General features: G+C 43.6%; 1 protein-coding gene across 1 annotated transcript in view; it reads left to right on the top strand.

Annotated features, from left to right (window-relative positions):
* The window catches only part of CNKSR3 (CNKSR family member 3), a 211473-nt gene that overhangs the window by 103703 nt on the left and 93081 nt on the right, over positions 1-14689 (top strand). The window contains exons 3-5 of the mRNA XM_086927390.1: positions 4490-4692; positions 8337-8424; positions 10802-10843. Coding sequence (XP_086783516.1) covers positions 4490-4692; positions 8337-8424; positions 10802-10843 — 333 coding nt within the window. The remainder of the gene's footprint in view (positions 1-4489; positions 4693-8336; positions 8425-10801; positions 10844-14689) is intronic.

The raw sequence follows: 14689 nt of genomic DNA, 5'->3' as shown, positions 1-14689 counted from the left end.
CCCGCTTCCTGTGGGTGAGGTAACGCGAGTACTTCGGTGCTCCTGTGGGTATCAACTATCCAACTGTCTAGGTTTCAAGTAACTTTCACCGAGTCCAGTCAGAAGTGCCCTAAAAGAACTAGTTTGAAACTTATATGTTCCCATTCATTCTCTATGGTAACATGCGTGTGTGATTAGACACTGCACACGCCTCCTGAGGGTCTCCTGCTTCCTAACTCTAGGTAGCTCAGCGATTCCCTAGGCCTATTCACTTTTTGTGTGGTGGTCCTTATACCACTATTTTAGTATATGGTATAGCGTGCCCCTAGGGCCCTACTGTATTTTGTGCAACTTATTGTATTTTAATTGAATATCTTGTATTGTGCTTTTGCCTCTGACCTCATAAAGAGTTCAGAGGGTTTGTCTAGTAATAAATAACATATATATTTTATATATATCCTGTGTGGTGTCCCTTCATTTGGTATTAAAGGGGTTACATATGGTGAAGAAACTGGCTTCACATGCCCTCTAGAGTTTAGCCTAAGACTGCTTTGTCCATGCTACCACTAGGATAGCTGGTCTATAAGGTTGACTTTACAACCATCACCATAATGGTTGTTTGGACTGGTGCAAGGTGCTCACTAGAATAGTGAACATCATATACCAGGCCAACTTCTCACAATTAGAAAATGGATCATTGGATAAGTGAAAAGATGGATGGATTGATGGATGAATGGATAGATGAACGGTGGGATGGATAAGTGAAAGGATGGATAGGTTTGGATATCGATCGGTGGACAGAATGGTGACAGGCTAAATGATGGATGAAAGATTGACAGAAGGTGAAATGGTGAATGTCCGGGATGAACAGAGGAATGGATAGATGCTTGGATGGGAAAGACGTGCAAGCTCTTCTGGGGAGGGTCACGAGGACTTGGTTTGCCTGCTTGGTGCTATAGGAGCTTTGGTTCAAAGTGGGGGTATTTTAATTTTCTGCCTTCTCCCCTTGGTCGAAGTGTTTTGTGAAAAAAACCATCTTCCTTTCGGAATTTTTTGATCAGTAGATGGTCGTTTTAACTTGTGTCTTCCATCTAGGGGAGTGCCCTATGACCTCTGTTTTAAATCTGACACAAGTAAATGCGCAGCTAACATCTTTCAGAAACCACCAAGTAGCGACTTGCTGGATTCCTCTTAACATGATGTTTTAAGGTACTTAATTAAAATGTGACTGCTACAAAATGCTGAATTCTTAGAACCCTGACATGTCTCCGTTTCTTGCATAGCTATGCGAGTAATGCAGACCTGGGTTTTATTGGACTGAACAGACATGTGCTAAAACTTTGGCGGTTGGTGCAATCACTTCAACAACCCATTCGCGGAAATGTGTACTTCTGTGGAATTGTATAGAACGTGGCACACCTTCAAAAGAGTTTTCCTCGAAAATACCACTGAATACATTAAAAATGTTCCCTGTTTAGCAGTTCTACTTGTAAACGGAAACTCCCGGGTTTTATTGGCTTGCATACTGTCTGCCATCACTAACCGCCTCGTAGACGGCATTGTCTTCCCTGCATGGGTAATTTCAATACTTTAGTCAAATTCGCTTTTCCATTGTCGGACCACCATCTCCCTCTGGTGAGGGCATGTTATGCCTACAATCCAGCAAGCCCTGAAGTATTCGTTTTCCTGTTGGGACTTTGTTTTTGCCTGGTTTCAACAGGCAGGGTAGTAATACAATCCGGCGCTGACCCATTACACCGACTAGGCCTCGTTGTACGGATTATCTTCAGACCGGACCCGTGCCTTACATTCCTTAAAACAAAACAACTTTGTTACCGTTCTCTGAAGCCCTGCACTGTGCACGCGTTGTTGACGCAATGGCGGCAGTGGAAGCTCCCTTGAGGTAAACGCCTCGAATGACGCAAGAATCGTCTGCACTAACATACTGAGGGCTCCTCGGGGGTTTGTTCGGAGCAGGGCTCTCGGGAGATGCTTTCCACTTGGAGAAGATACTGTGACTCGAGTCCTGCAGCTAACTGGTGTTTTAAAAGTGTGGTTGTTGATACGCAGAGTGTGTATGAATGCAGGAGAATGATGCACAAGTGATAGAAGCGATTTGGAATGTGTTTGGCGTTGAACGTGTCGACCACTCTGCTCTCTGGTTGGTTTAAACATTTATATAAATATATATATTTTTTAATGGTGCAGACCAGGCCTTGAGAGTCAGGGCGCTATATACATAAAGAAGTTGCAGTACCTGGAAGTAGGTGTCCTGCAAAAACATCCTGGCAGGCAGGCTTGCATAGTAAATTGTATTTATATAGCGCTTACTATCCCTGACGAGGCATCGCAGTTCTTTGATGCGAGTAGCAGGCTACTTCAGAACCCAAGATTAGAGTTGAATAGTAGATTAGTAATATGTTTTTTTCTTGTGGATTATAGTTGTGTTACGTTTGCCATGCGTTATAATGACATTAGGGAGTCATGGTATATACGTTGTCAAAGTATGCGGGTGATGCCGGTATGCGGATAAAAGATTCGTGGTAATGGTTGTTGAGGTGACGGTCAGTAGAGTTATCAGTTAGTCCCTTGGAAGGAGCGCTAACGCTACCAACCGTCTTGCGTTCTCATACTAGGCGATCAGAAGATTGAAGACAAAAGAGGGGTGATCCAGCTAGCCTCAACCAGTTAGTCAGTTAGTTGCAAGGCTCAGTGGGGTAAATGTTCTACACCCAACACCCAACCCAACACCTCCTGGGCCCAAATACGGTCATGATGCTTCAGCTTAAAAGGCAGCCAAAACTGTCAAATGTAGCACTGAATATAAATTGCTAACACGTGATGTGTACGTTCCAGAAAGTGTCCTGAGTGGGCATCCTCTATAGAACACACACAAAAACCAAAAACAATTGGCACTCAAACTGGACAACCCCTCTACTTCATAAAGCACCACGCTATTCGAAAATAACCTCACTCGCTCTCCAGTGTTTCATTTTGTATATCAGAGACGGATTCGAGGTGTCAGAGGTGTCACCAGAGGTAATGTTAAGCCTGGCATAAATTAGAAGCTGGCTTTTTTTGTTGCTAAAATTGCATGGACCTCAAAAACTTAAATTAACTCTATTTCCACACCAAAAATGGGACAGACTCCACTACTGCACGGTAATGCACAAGGCTTTCAGTTTTCCCTTTCTACTGATTTCTTCTTTCTTTACTGAAAAAATACTGACCGAAAGCCATCTCTTTCTTTGTATTCATTTTTAAATACCGCCAAAATGGAAAAATACATCTGCATTTGACTGATTCTAGTTGGTATCCATCATTTCAGTCAAGCTAGTGGTTGTGCAGACTGACAGGCAGGGGGTTTCTAAAAGGGGCACATTTTTCTAATGAAGATCTAAATATCTTTTGATGTGTATGCATTTGTGTTACAAAGGTAGTGTTTTCATGTGAGTGTTGCATTAACTATGGCTTCTTAGAGCATTAAAACCTATGCAGTATCTCTGTGCTATACTACCTTTAGCGGTGAAATGAATGTGAAAGTATACTAGTTCCTGCTTCATTTGTTCACAAAACCCGAAATAAAAAGGGATTATAGGGATAAATCCCGATGGCAGTATGTCAAACAAATTGCCGAGATTATCTGGAATTATGTGGTGTGCGAATTTCAGACCCCACCAGCAGGTGTAATCTCAAATAGAAAGCCTATGGACACAACTTACTTGGTAAACAGACCGCCGAAGTTTAGTTATTCACATAACAAATGTGTATGGAGTTTAAAGGCTGAACAATAAAAAGAACAGAGTTCTAGAGCCTTGTGATGCTTTAATACCACCTGAAACAGTTGAACAGTGCTTATGCGGTAAAGCGCCTTGATGTCAATAAAAGATTGTGTGGGTGGACTTGCTTTATCAGTATCGGGCTTCATTGCACTTTTAGACTGATGGCTGTCACTTCAGTGTTCTGTTGTACAATCGCCGCAGTTAGTCGTGTGGGGCTTTAACCTGGTCACATTTCCTCCTCAATGTAGGAAACCCTGCTGTTGTCACAAGACCAGTAGTCCCTGTTAAACTGAATGCAACAAGCTGGTCCACGTAAGGTGCGCGGTACCATTTTGTATACTCGTTCCTTTTAAATTGTGTGGTCTTGGCGCAGCCTATTCCAACTGGGGGGATTTGAAGATCACACTTCAGCAACTTGGGAACCATAGAATAAGTGAATTCCATCCTTAACTGACCTTATGTGTTAATGCCATGTATTTTCTCTCTGTATCACTAGTGTTCAAGTGTGAATCGACTTTGTCTTATTCTAAAATCATCTGCCAGAGAAAGCCGCTGGCTAACTTTGTTCTGTTTGAGTTTTCTTGTGCTTGTGAAAATTTATTTTTGGCCGCGAGCTTCAGAAGCATGACTGTCACCTGACATTATAAAACAGTTGGATTGACTGTTTACGGGCTGGTTACACAAACAATTCTTGCTCCTTTGTAATGCGGTTTGCGTCTCTCTTGCAGAACTATGGCCTCGAAACGGACAATATGAAAAACCTGGTTCTGAAACTACGATCGTCCTCCAATAACTTGCAGAACTACATCAGCAGCAGAAGGGAACAGGATGCTTATGATGGGAACACCTCGCGGAAAGCTCCCAACGAGTTCCTAACCTACGTGGTAGAGCTCATTGGAGCTTCCAAGGCTCTGCTGGCGTGGATGGACAGGTAATGAGATCTATCTAAGAGCTTTTTAATAGATGCAGAATACAAGCCTTCATGTTGACTCGTAAGCACAAAACAACTGGTCTCATCCTCAAACTCATGCTCAGTCTTGAGTCACAATCATAAGTGCCCCCTGCCCCGCACCACACAGGTCATCTGTGGAGTGGAGTGGAGTGGAGTGGAGTGGAGTGGAGTGGAGTGGAGTGGAGTGGAGTGGAGTGGAGTGGAGTGGAGTGGTTTTCATCATGATGTTTGCCTCTTCACGCCTACCCTGGCCTCTTGTGTTTCAGGCATGCTAACAGTTTTAGGTTTTTCCTAGACAGCACATGCGCTGGTCTGCGGGATATGTTGTTTACAAACATTGGCTTAGAGCCCTTCATTAGCCTACCATTTGTTAGCTTCAGCGTCGCTTCCATTTCCTCCGTCCCCATTTGTCATGGCATGCAGGAGTCATGTCCTCTTCTTGAGTTTGACCCTCTCCTCGAGCATGGATGAAGAACTCGTGTCCACTACTTTTTTTCCTTTTGTTCAATCACTTGGTATGCGGGCTTGTGTTTTCAGTCCAGCTCCCATATCTCTGTCCATGTAGCTTCTATTCCCTTCCACTCGTTCCTCTTCCATGTTGCTTCTATTCCTTCCCACCCCCTACTCTGTACCACACGCCACTGCACTGTACTCTACGCCACTGCACTGTACTCTACGCTACACCGCTACACTCGACGCCACTCTGCACCACACTACTCTAAGCCACTACAACCTATGCCACTACAACCTACGCCACTCTACTCTGCATCACTCTATTCCTCTGCATTTTACTTCACTCTACTCTGCACGCCTCTACGTTACTGTACACTACTCTGCTCAAATGCACTTAATGCCACTGCACTCTACTCTTCACCACACTACGCGATCGAGCTCTTACTCTGCGCCACTCTTATCTGCGCTGCTTATTATGCGCCACTTTACTCTGCGCCACTGCTTTTTATGCCACTCTACACTACAACCCTTTACTCTGCACTACTCTACGCCACTGCACTCTGCCACACCACTCTACTCTGTGCTACTGCACTCTACGCCACTACTCTTCACCACTGCCTCCACGCCAGTGCACTCTATGCCACTCTACTGTACTCTACACCACTGCAATCTACTTTGCACTACTCTACTCTATGGCTTTCTACACCGTAGCACTCTACTATACGCCACTGTATTTTACACCACTTTACTCTACTCTTTGCCACTACAATCTACACCACTCTGTTCTATGCCAGTCTAATCTGCACCACTCTACTGTCACTGCAGTCTATGCCACCACACTCTACATCATTGCTCTCTGCACCACTGCACTCTACGCCTCTCTACTCCACTCTCTGCCACTCTACTGCCTACCACTGAATTCTAGGCTTCTGCACCACTCGACGTTCCTGCACTTTGCACCACACCACTGTACACTGCATTCTACACCATTGTACTCTGCACCACTTCACTCTATGCCACTGCACTCTACCTCACTTCACTCTTCTACCCCACACCACTCTTCTACCCTTCTCTAAGCCCCTCTACTACACTCAACTCTGTCAATTCACTCTACTCTCTGCCAGTCCACTCCAGCCTACTCGACTCCACTCTATGCCATTCTACACCACTCCAAGCTGCTCTACTACACTCCACTCCACTCCTCTCTACGCCATGCCACTCGACTCCACTATACAACATGGCTAAAAGACACTGGCACAGTCAATAGCTCTAGCATAGGCAAAACCTTTTTGCTTTGCCAATGCTGGTTAGATATGGTATTAGACAAGTCGTTTTGATTTTACAAAAATTATATATGCAATGTACTTATCTATATGGGCTTTCTTCATTCAGTAGTCTGAATCGGTCATTCACATTTTCCTTCTGCCCAATGACCGCATTCAGCATGAGGCTGTGGGTCAGGCCACTTCAGCCTTTGACTAACTTTACTGTGAATTGCCGCTTTCCGCCCTCTCACTAGGAGCACATCCTCACACAAAGTAGTGCCCTTGAGTGCCAGGGACAACGACAACAATTTGTGCTTATTGAAACCCAAAAACATTATTTGCTTATAGCCAATTATTTTTTTTAAATATGTTGTTGAGGGCCTAGCAGCTCCACCAACAGTAAACTATAACAAACAAAAGATAAAATAAGCATTGATAAAGCCAAAGGAAAGACCTACTGGCTTTGTCTATGGTTATTTGGAAAGTGCTACTCAGATACTCTTACAGTTTATTTGCAGTCGAAGTAAATAATCAGAAAATAGCTGAGTCACACAACCTACTGCAGAGAATAAGTACTGCTTAAAGTAGCAGCATGTGAAAGTAGGTAAACACTTAGTATTTGTATTTATTACGTTTCAGATGCCCCATTACTCCCCATTAGTCTATTATATATATGGTATGTTGCCTTGTTATACAGTATTGTTTACATATCAAAGGGATTTTTATGCAGGCCTACATGCTTCAGCCATCCTGGTTCTCTGTCCTGCATAGAGCTTTCTTGTGAGCCTCTGCCTCAAAGTTTGATGCACCCTTTTTGGGTTTCACCAGCACAGCGCTTGAGCTGCGCTTGAGAAATCAATTTTTTTAATATAAACTTAACCCCTTCGGTGCTCATGCCGGAACGGTTCCGTCATGAGCGTCGGTTGGCCTGTGCTCATGACGGAACCGTTCCGTCATGAGTCCGTTGGCTCAATAGAACCTTCAGCACAGCGTGAGAATTCGCGCCGCGCTGAAGGGGTTAAAAGGGTCTTACATCCTGCCTCCTCTCTTTCCTGGCTTCTTGTTTGTTACTGTGGGTGACATTTACCGTTCATATTTTCCTGCATTTACCAATGCTTGTTCCTCGTCTGCTTTTTAGTTTCCCACCGCCAAAATACTGTTAACATTTGTTTGGGTGAAACTATATTTTCATAGACTCTTACCTTATACTCTTGCAGTGTATTTATACAACAGTTTATCACCTGGAGAGATTAACTGATTTGCATAGAATCACAGGATGTTGTGCAGTGCTCCAGTGACTCGAACTGGGGTCCCCAGCTTTCGTGTCTGCAGCTCTGGCCGCTGCACTACATCCTCTACACTCCTGTGTTATTTGTCAGGGCGCTCTTTCCTTCTCTCGGGTAATGATTTATGAAAACAGCTCTTTATTTATTACATCGGCGCAACCTATGCATTACCATTGAGTTGGGTAACTATAAACATCTGTTATTCAGCACCAGGACACCTTCGGGTAATCGTGCGCTTTACAAATACACCTGTTATGTTATGTTATGTTAATGAGCTTGCCCAGTGCATGTTAATTCTTTGCAAGCAGTCCAGGATCCAAATTCAGTTTTACGGTCCATTCTGCAGGGTGGCATATTCCAAATGTCAGGTTGTGGTCCTACACTGAAAGTAGTCACGTAGGGATCTGAGTACGTCTTACACTGCCACTTGTAACACACTCCCTGTGGGGTTGAGCCCTCTCGGCCCTTGCAGTGCTTTCGAGACTGTACATGAAAGAACAGGGCTCGATTTCCCAGTCTGACCCAGAACTGTATCAGTGTTGTGTGCTTCGGCCACCAAAAGGCCATGTCTGAGAGTCCAGCGTGCTCTGTATTCAATGGATGTTTTGTTTGCTTGCAGGACCCCATTTTCTGCCATCACCGACTTCTCGGCTACGAAGACCAAAATCATTCAGCTCTGCCTGGACCTGACAACCGTAGTTCAGCAGGTTTGTACATTATCTTAGTTTGTTCATTTCCTCCTCCTCCCCCTTCACCCCCCCCCCCCCCCAGCTCACTTCTTCATCTGCCTCACTGTTCAGTGAATGCATCTATAGATATTCAGCATAACAGTTGTATTTTGCTTTGTGACTACATGAAGCTATAAATGTTCTGTTCTGTGCCGCTTGCGTAATCTGGAAACAATATATGGGCATTGTAGGAGGTGGCCGGCGGTGACCGTACAGTCCATTGGGATGCACATTTTTTGTCACACTTGCAGCCCTCCCCTCACGTTCCTCAATTTGACCATCGGTCAACGGGGCACACCCTGGGCGTCCAATGTAGAAGACCTTTATCAACATCCCTCAGAAAGCGGGCTTCACAACTTTTGCCCCCAAAGCTTGTTGAAGGTGCAGATAATAGTAGATTTAAAATTGGAATTTAAGGTGGGAGATATATATTTTTGGGATCTACCAAATGAAGTGTCTCTGAGCAGCAATACGATACCCATCTTCTAATAGGTCTCAGCAATGTATAAGCTAGCAGCATCAGTGGCAAAGTGTGTTGTACCAAAAAAGATCGAAGACCTTTCTTGCCTCTGTGGGTCACCGCTTTTTTTGTCCACATTAAGTTACTCCAAACAGGTGTCCTCTAGTCGTACATCAGCTAGGAGACCTCTGGAAGGGGATGCAGGACATGGGTGGCTTAAGCACCCATGTTTTCACCACGCTGCACACTGATCAACGCACAACAAATGATTACTGACCTTGAGAGGCATATCAAGAGCATGCCACAAATTAACGTACATTCCTACATACAATGGTCTCTGCTTCTAGTGTGTTAGACTACTTACAGTACCGCTTGATTGTCCGGGTATTCACTCTAGGTCAGGGTTCTCCAAAGTCCATACTTGAGGGCCGGATCCATGCCATATGTTTAATATAACGACATCTATTTAAATGGGGATTTGCAAAAAATCTGGCATTGACCAACTTTGGAGAACCCTGCTCTAGATTGCACACTCCTTTGCTTGGGACCCGGAGCTACTCCCAGGTCTGGGCTTAAGCTGTCCCTGTCAGACCCTCTCACCCCTTCCCTGGATCGCGAGGCTGGGTTAGAATTCATGGCTAGGATTGAGCTAGCAGAGCACACGGTGTCGTCCAGTGCTAGAGACCACTGAAGTGATAAAGCCCTGACGAGCCGGACGTGAAAAGTAGTCCAGCGTTCAGACCTGCACTCTGCAGCAGCAACAAATGTGTTACTTACTCAGCATCTGCGGTTGCCAGCAGTGTTTGGTACTAGTGACCAGGCCTTGAGGTTCTTCCTGTCTCCAAATTTCCAGAGCCGCTCCACTTTGAGGAGACCTGGGACTTTCACAGCATAGAAAACTCTGTTCAGAATATATATTCTCAATTTTTTTCTGCTGCTTCTGCCTCCTTTGGCTATCTTACATTGCATCCCCCCAGGCTTGATTTTGTTCCTAGCTTACCCTTACAGGGAATACGCTGGGCGGGTAAATTTAAGTGTAGAAGACGGAGTTTTTCATATTCTACTTTCTTTCCGAGGATGATCCTCTAAAAATGACATTCTCTGAACCCCAGGGGCCTGTGTGTTGGTCAGTGCAGTGGTAAAATGCAGATAGAGGCTCACTCTGTCCCCTTTAGCTTGCCATCTCACTATTCTTACTGTCAATTCCACTCCCTACCTACACCCCATCACCTGCTCCATCTACTAACACAACAGTGTTGTGTTCCCGAAAGGAATGCAGGAATGTGTACAAATGCGAAAATCAAACCCCTGCAGGCACTTGTAAGTGGTCGGACCCATTGTTTGAATTCACTTTTTTCTGCTGCTTCTGCCTCCTTTGGGTATCCTACATTGCACCCCTCAGGCTTGATTTTGTTCCTAGCTTACCATTACGGGGAATAAGCTGGGCGGGTAAATTTAAGTGTAGAAGATGGAGTTTTTCATATTATACTTTCTTTCCGAGGAGGGTCCTCTAAAAATGACATTCTTGGAACCCCAGGTGCCTGTGTGTTGGTCAGTGCAGTGGTAAAATACAGACCGAGGCTGACTCTGTCCCCTTTAGCTTGCCATCTCACTATTCTTACTATCAATTCCACTCCCTACCTGCACCCCATCACCTGCTCCATCTACTAACACAACAGTGTGGTTTTCCCCGAAAGGAATGCAGGAACGTGTACAAATGCGAAAATCAAACCCCTGCAGGCACTTGTAAGTGGTCGGACCCATTGTTTGAATTCACTTTTTTCTGCTAGCTTTTGTATGACAGCATTCTTGCCTCAGTCTGCTGGACTTTGTACTCCAGTTATCTGTGTATATAGTCGCCCTTTTTTGTTCACCCCGTTTGTTTTACCTTTTCAGGAATGCACCGTGGCAGAAATGGAAGATAACGTTTTAAACGTAGTGAGTATGCCTAACGAAGTGTAATGCTTTCTCTAGAAGATGGCTTTTAAAATTCTGTTGATGGTGTTGTCCTTGTTTTGTACTGATTTCCACCAGAGCTGTTGTTTGCTCGAAGAGTAATGTTCCTAATGTTAAATGAGTTTTTGTGTTCACAGGGTGGTGCTCATTCTATCAAAGGCACGTTGACATTGCAACTTATTTACTCTGCTTTTTATAGGTCAGGGTCGGCTATGGAGAGATTCTAATTTTTTTAAGATATTTGGCTGAGGCGTTATATTTTGCTAGACCTATTGTTACCTTTCAGGGAGCTTATAAGCTGCCCATTGCCTACCAGTTGTTGGCTTTATTGTTGCTTGCTTCTTATTGATGGCTTGTATGCAATTTATTGTGGCTACTTGAGTGTCCCCCTTCCCCGGAGCGTGAACGCTTTACTTGTGTCTTACTAATGCCCTTGTGTTCCTTTCGCCCATCCATGTGCTTTCATCCTCCATTTTCTGTGTGCTTCCTCCACCCATCTTCCTTTGTCAGTGTGATTTCCTACCCTTGCCCCCTCTCATGTCTTTGTGGTTTCTTTGCTGCAAACCAAGGTATAGTCTGTGTATAAAAGGCATGCAACGATTGACACCGTCTGTTAGGCGCCGGCCTGTGGGGAGTTTAGTCTATTTAAACCCGGCAATCTGTAAAAACTGGAAACATAAGAAGAGAGTCACCCAGTAGAGCAGTAGATTTGTAACATGTGTGAAGGATACGCTAGTCCTAATAATGTATATGGATTACATCTTTTTCTGATATTCACATCCCTGGGTAACTAAGGCATAGCATAGTATTGTAACATACTTGTGTACGTGTATGGTGTTTCCATATTTATTGAATGACCACTTGCACCCATTTTCCTGTATACATTATGCAAATGTAGAGGTGGAAGTAATGTGATTTTGGGGACTTTTTTAGGGACCAAAACTTTTTTTTCTACTGTTCTTCTGGTTCATTATTTCAGACATACGTGGCAAACTTTTTGAGTTTGACAAAGAAAGTGGACTAGTTTATGTGCTTTACCAACACTTAAATAACAAATTACATATCCATTTGGATGTAAGTTAGATGCTCGTGTAAGTGTACAGAAGTTGTAGTTTGTGATAACCTTAGAACTTACTATTTTGTGGGCTGTCATCAGTTTATCATTGTATAGCTCAGCAGTGTTGGGCCCCTAGTTTACACATCTTTCACTCTTTTAGAGGACCAAGTGACATAAACAAGATGGTAGTTGTGTTTTATACATTTCAAATATTTGGTATTTAGACCCTGCTCTGATGCGCCCTAGGTTATGCCCTAGAAGGAGGAAGTATGTGAGTAACCGACGCATGCATGACTCATATTCGGATTACTACTGATGAATTCTTAAGGCATTCTGTAATTCCACCAGTGTTATAGATGGAGGGATTGAAATCTTCTAACCGATACCCACAGAGTACAGAGTTTTGAGACTGTTCTAGATCCCGCACCTTATAGCAGGAGCATGCGATGCCAGGATCGCAATATGCAAAGCAGTAATGTGGCTTAATGTTGGTCATCAATATTTCAGAGCTGCACAGCAACTGTTTTCATCTGTGCATGCACTAGTTCTCGACTCTGCCATCCTAACATTGGTACAATTCTGCATGGCCAGTCTTCAAACACATGGCCTGGAACAGCACTAGTTGAAAGAATGGAGTGAATCTCCTGCATTGTCTTCGGACGCTTCTGTGTGTGTCATATACATGGATGCTTGCTTCTAGGTGGATACGGCTAGTTTGCTTCTAGCAAGCTGAGCTTATGGAGCGCAAGAGTTCCTAATGCGGTCAGGCTTTCAGTATTCCTCCACATAAGGCTAGACCGCTGCAGGGCGGTAGGAACTGCTCCATATATTAAGCTCCTGTCAGCTGTTTGAAGATGAAAAGCCCAGTACCTCCCACAAATTTTATATCCACTCCATTTTGTTTTTATTAATAATATCTCACCATCGCACAGGATGTAGCGAAATGCCTTCTGCGCGTTGTATCCATTCATCAGGACTTCCTCCTTTTGACATGAACCAGCCTGCATCCCTTTGATATGGTCTTCCTCTCGCTGGTGGATACTTGGAGTTCAAGAGCGGGATTTCTATAAATATATTTTTTGCTATTCAAAGGTAGGGCTGCGAAAAGGGGAGTTTGCCAAAGTACATGAGCATTAAAATAGAACTGTTCTGGAAGCTCCAACTTGTACTCGTTGTTCCACAATTATCACCGCCCAATTCCGACTAAAAGCAATTGTTGATCGTATTTTCGTGGAGGATCTCAAAGATTCCATTGATGTAAAGTGGGAAACTTCACAGTTATGGTGTTTTTTTTTATATTTCCCTTTTTCAACAAAGTGGGAAAGCCAGCGTGTTATGGTGCAGTGTACATATTAAAACATATTTTTTTCAGGTCCGACATTTAACAAAGAAAATGGTTTATGGAACTTCATGGTACAACAAAGTTTATTTTTTTGAAGGGACCGCTATGTACAGAATAGATAACATACATCTGATTTCGCTTTAGGCTTTCTTTTACTTGGTAACCTTTGGGAAACTAGTTACATTTGCTGAATTTACTGAGCTGTCCGGATTAAAAAAGGAATTCTACTTGTGCAGTAGTACCTTTTTTTAACATAACGTCTGACATTGTCCAAAGTGGAGTACATTTCTCTTGGTTTCGTGTCCTTAGACATATTGAGTTTTAACATTTGTCAAGTATTCAACATTTTTATAGTTTTAAAACGTTTTTTAGATCATTGAGTGAACACCTTCCTAATATATGATCCACCATACACAATAGAGTCCAGCAACTCTAAATCTTCCACCTCAAATTTATTAAATGCTGCTAGAAATTACAATAATAATTGGTACAGTTAAAAATGTATGACAAAATGGTACAGCTAGTTGTGGGAGAAAAATGTGTAAACAAAATTTGGATTGGATTATAAATCCTACTTTGGCAATGTTCATAAGCAGGATGTGCACAGTGTTGTCTCCAGAAGGGCCGGTTAGTGTGTATCCGGTAAAGTGAACATGATAAACATTATAACCACCTACTGAATAGACGTCTCTCTGCAAGCCGCAGGTTGTACTACCTGGCATAGGGGGCCTATCATGACGCTGCTAGATAAGTTATGACCGTTCTTTAACATAATTACATACAGAGGGAGGACCTGTCACTGTGATTGATGCACATTTTTTTGTTACATCTCTTACTGTGCTAAAAATGTGTTCCACTTTGGTTACCGAGATGTGTCAATTGTTTCTTGAACTCATAATGCGTAGTGTGATTTGTAGAACACCCAAAATGTCCTCCACTGGGAGCTCTGAGGAATAACGCTCTTTGGCACATCAGGGACATCCTGCAGCTGCCTCTCGCAGTCGAGGGGGCTAACATCCTTTTCGGTTTCAGACACACTTCTGTGTGTGTGGTGTTTATTTTCTCCTTTTTTATTACATCACTGGCCATTACCCACTATGTAAGGCAAAATAGTACTCACGTTATTTAAAAAACATTTAGTAACCGCCCCCCCCCCCCCCCCCCCCACACACACACATTTTACTTGGGCGGGCAGTTTCACAAATTTGTCAAGTCTTTGGGCATAGCAGGAAGTCGAGAAGGGTCTGTGCATAGCACTGGGGTCATGCTATACCCCTCTTTGAGCCTCACTTTGGAATTCAGTATGGTTCATACGTTGCTGCTGCACTAACTGGGCTGTAGTTGTCCAGCAGTTTGATTTAAAGGTGCCAAGCCATTGTTATCAGGGCAGTTATGCATGTACTTATGATATTCTCTCATCTCGTTAAAA

Source organism: Lissotriton vulgaris, chromosome 6, assembly GCF_964263255.1.
Source record: "Lissotriton vulgaris chromosome 6, aLisVul1.2, whole genome shotgun sequence".
Lineage (NCBI taxonomy): Eukaryota > Metazoa > Chordata > Amphibia > Caudata > Salamandridae > Lissotriton > Lissotriton vulgaris.
Note: the sequence above shows the minus strand (reverse complement) of the source record. Positions and strands in the feature narration are given on the sequence as shown.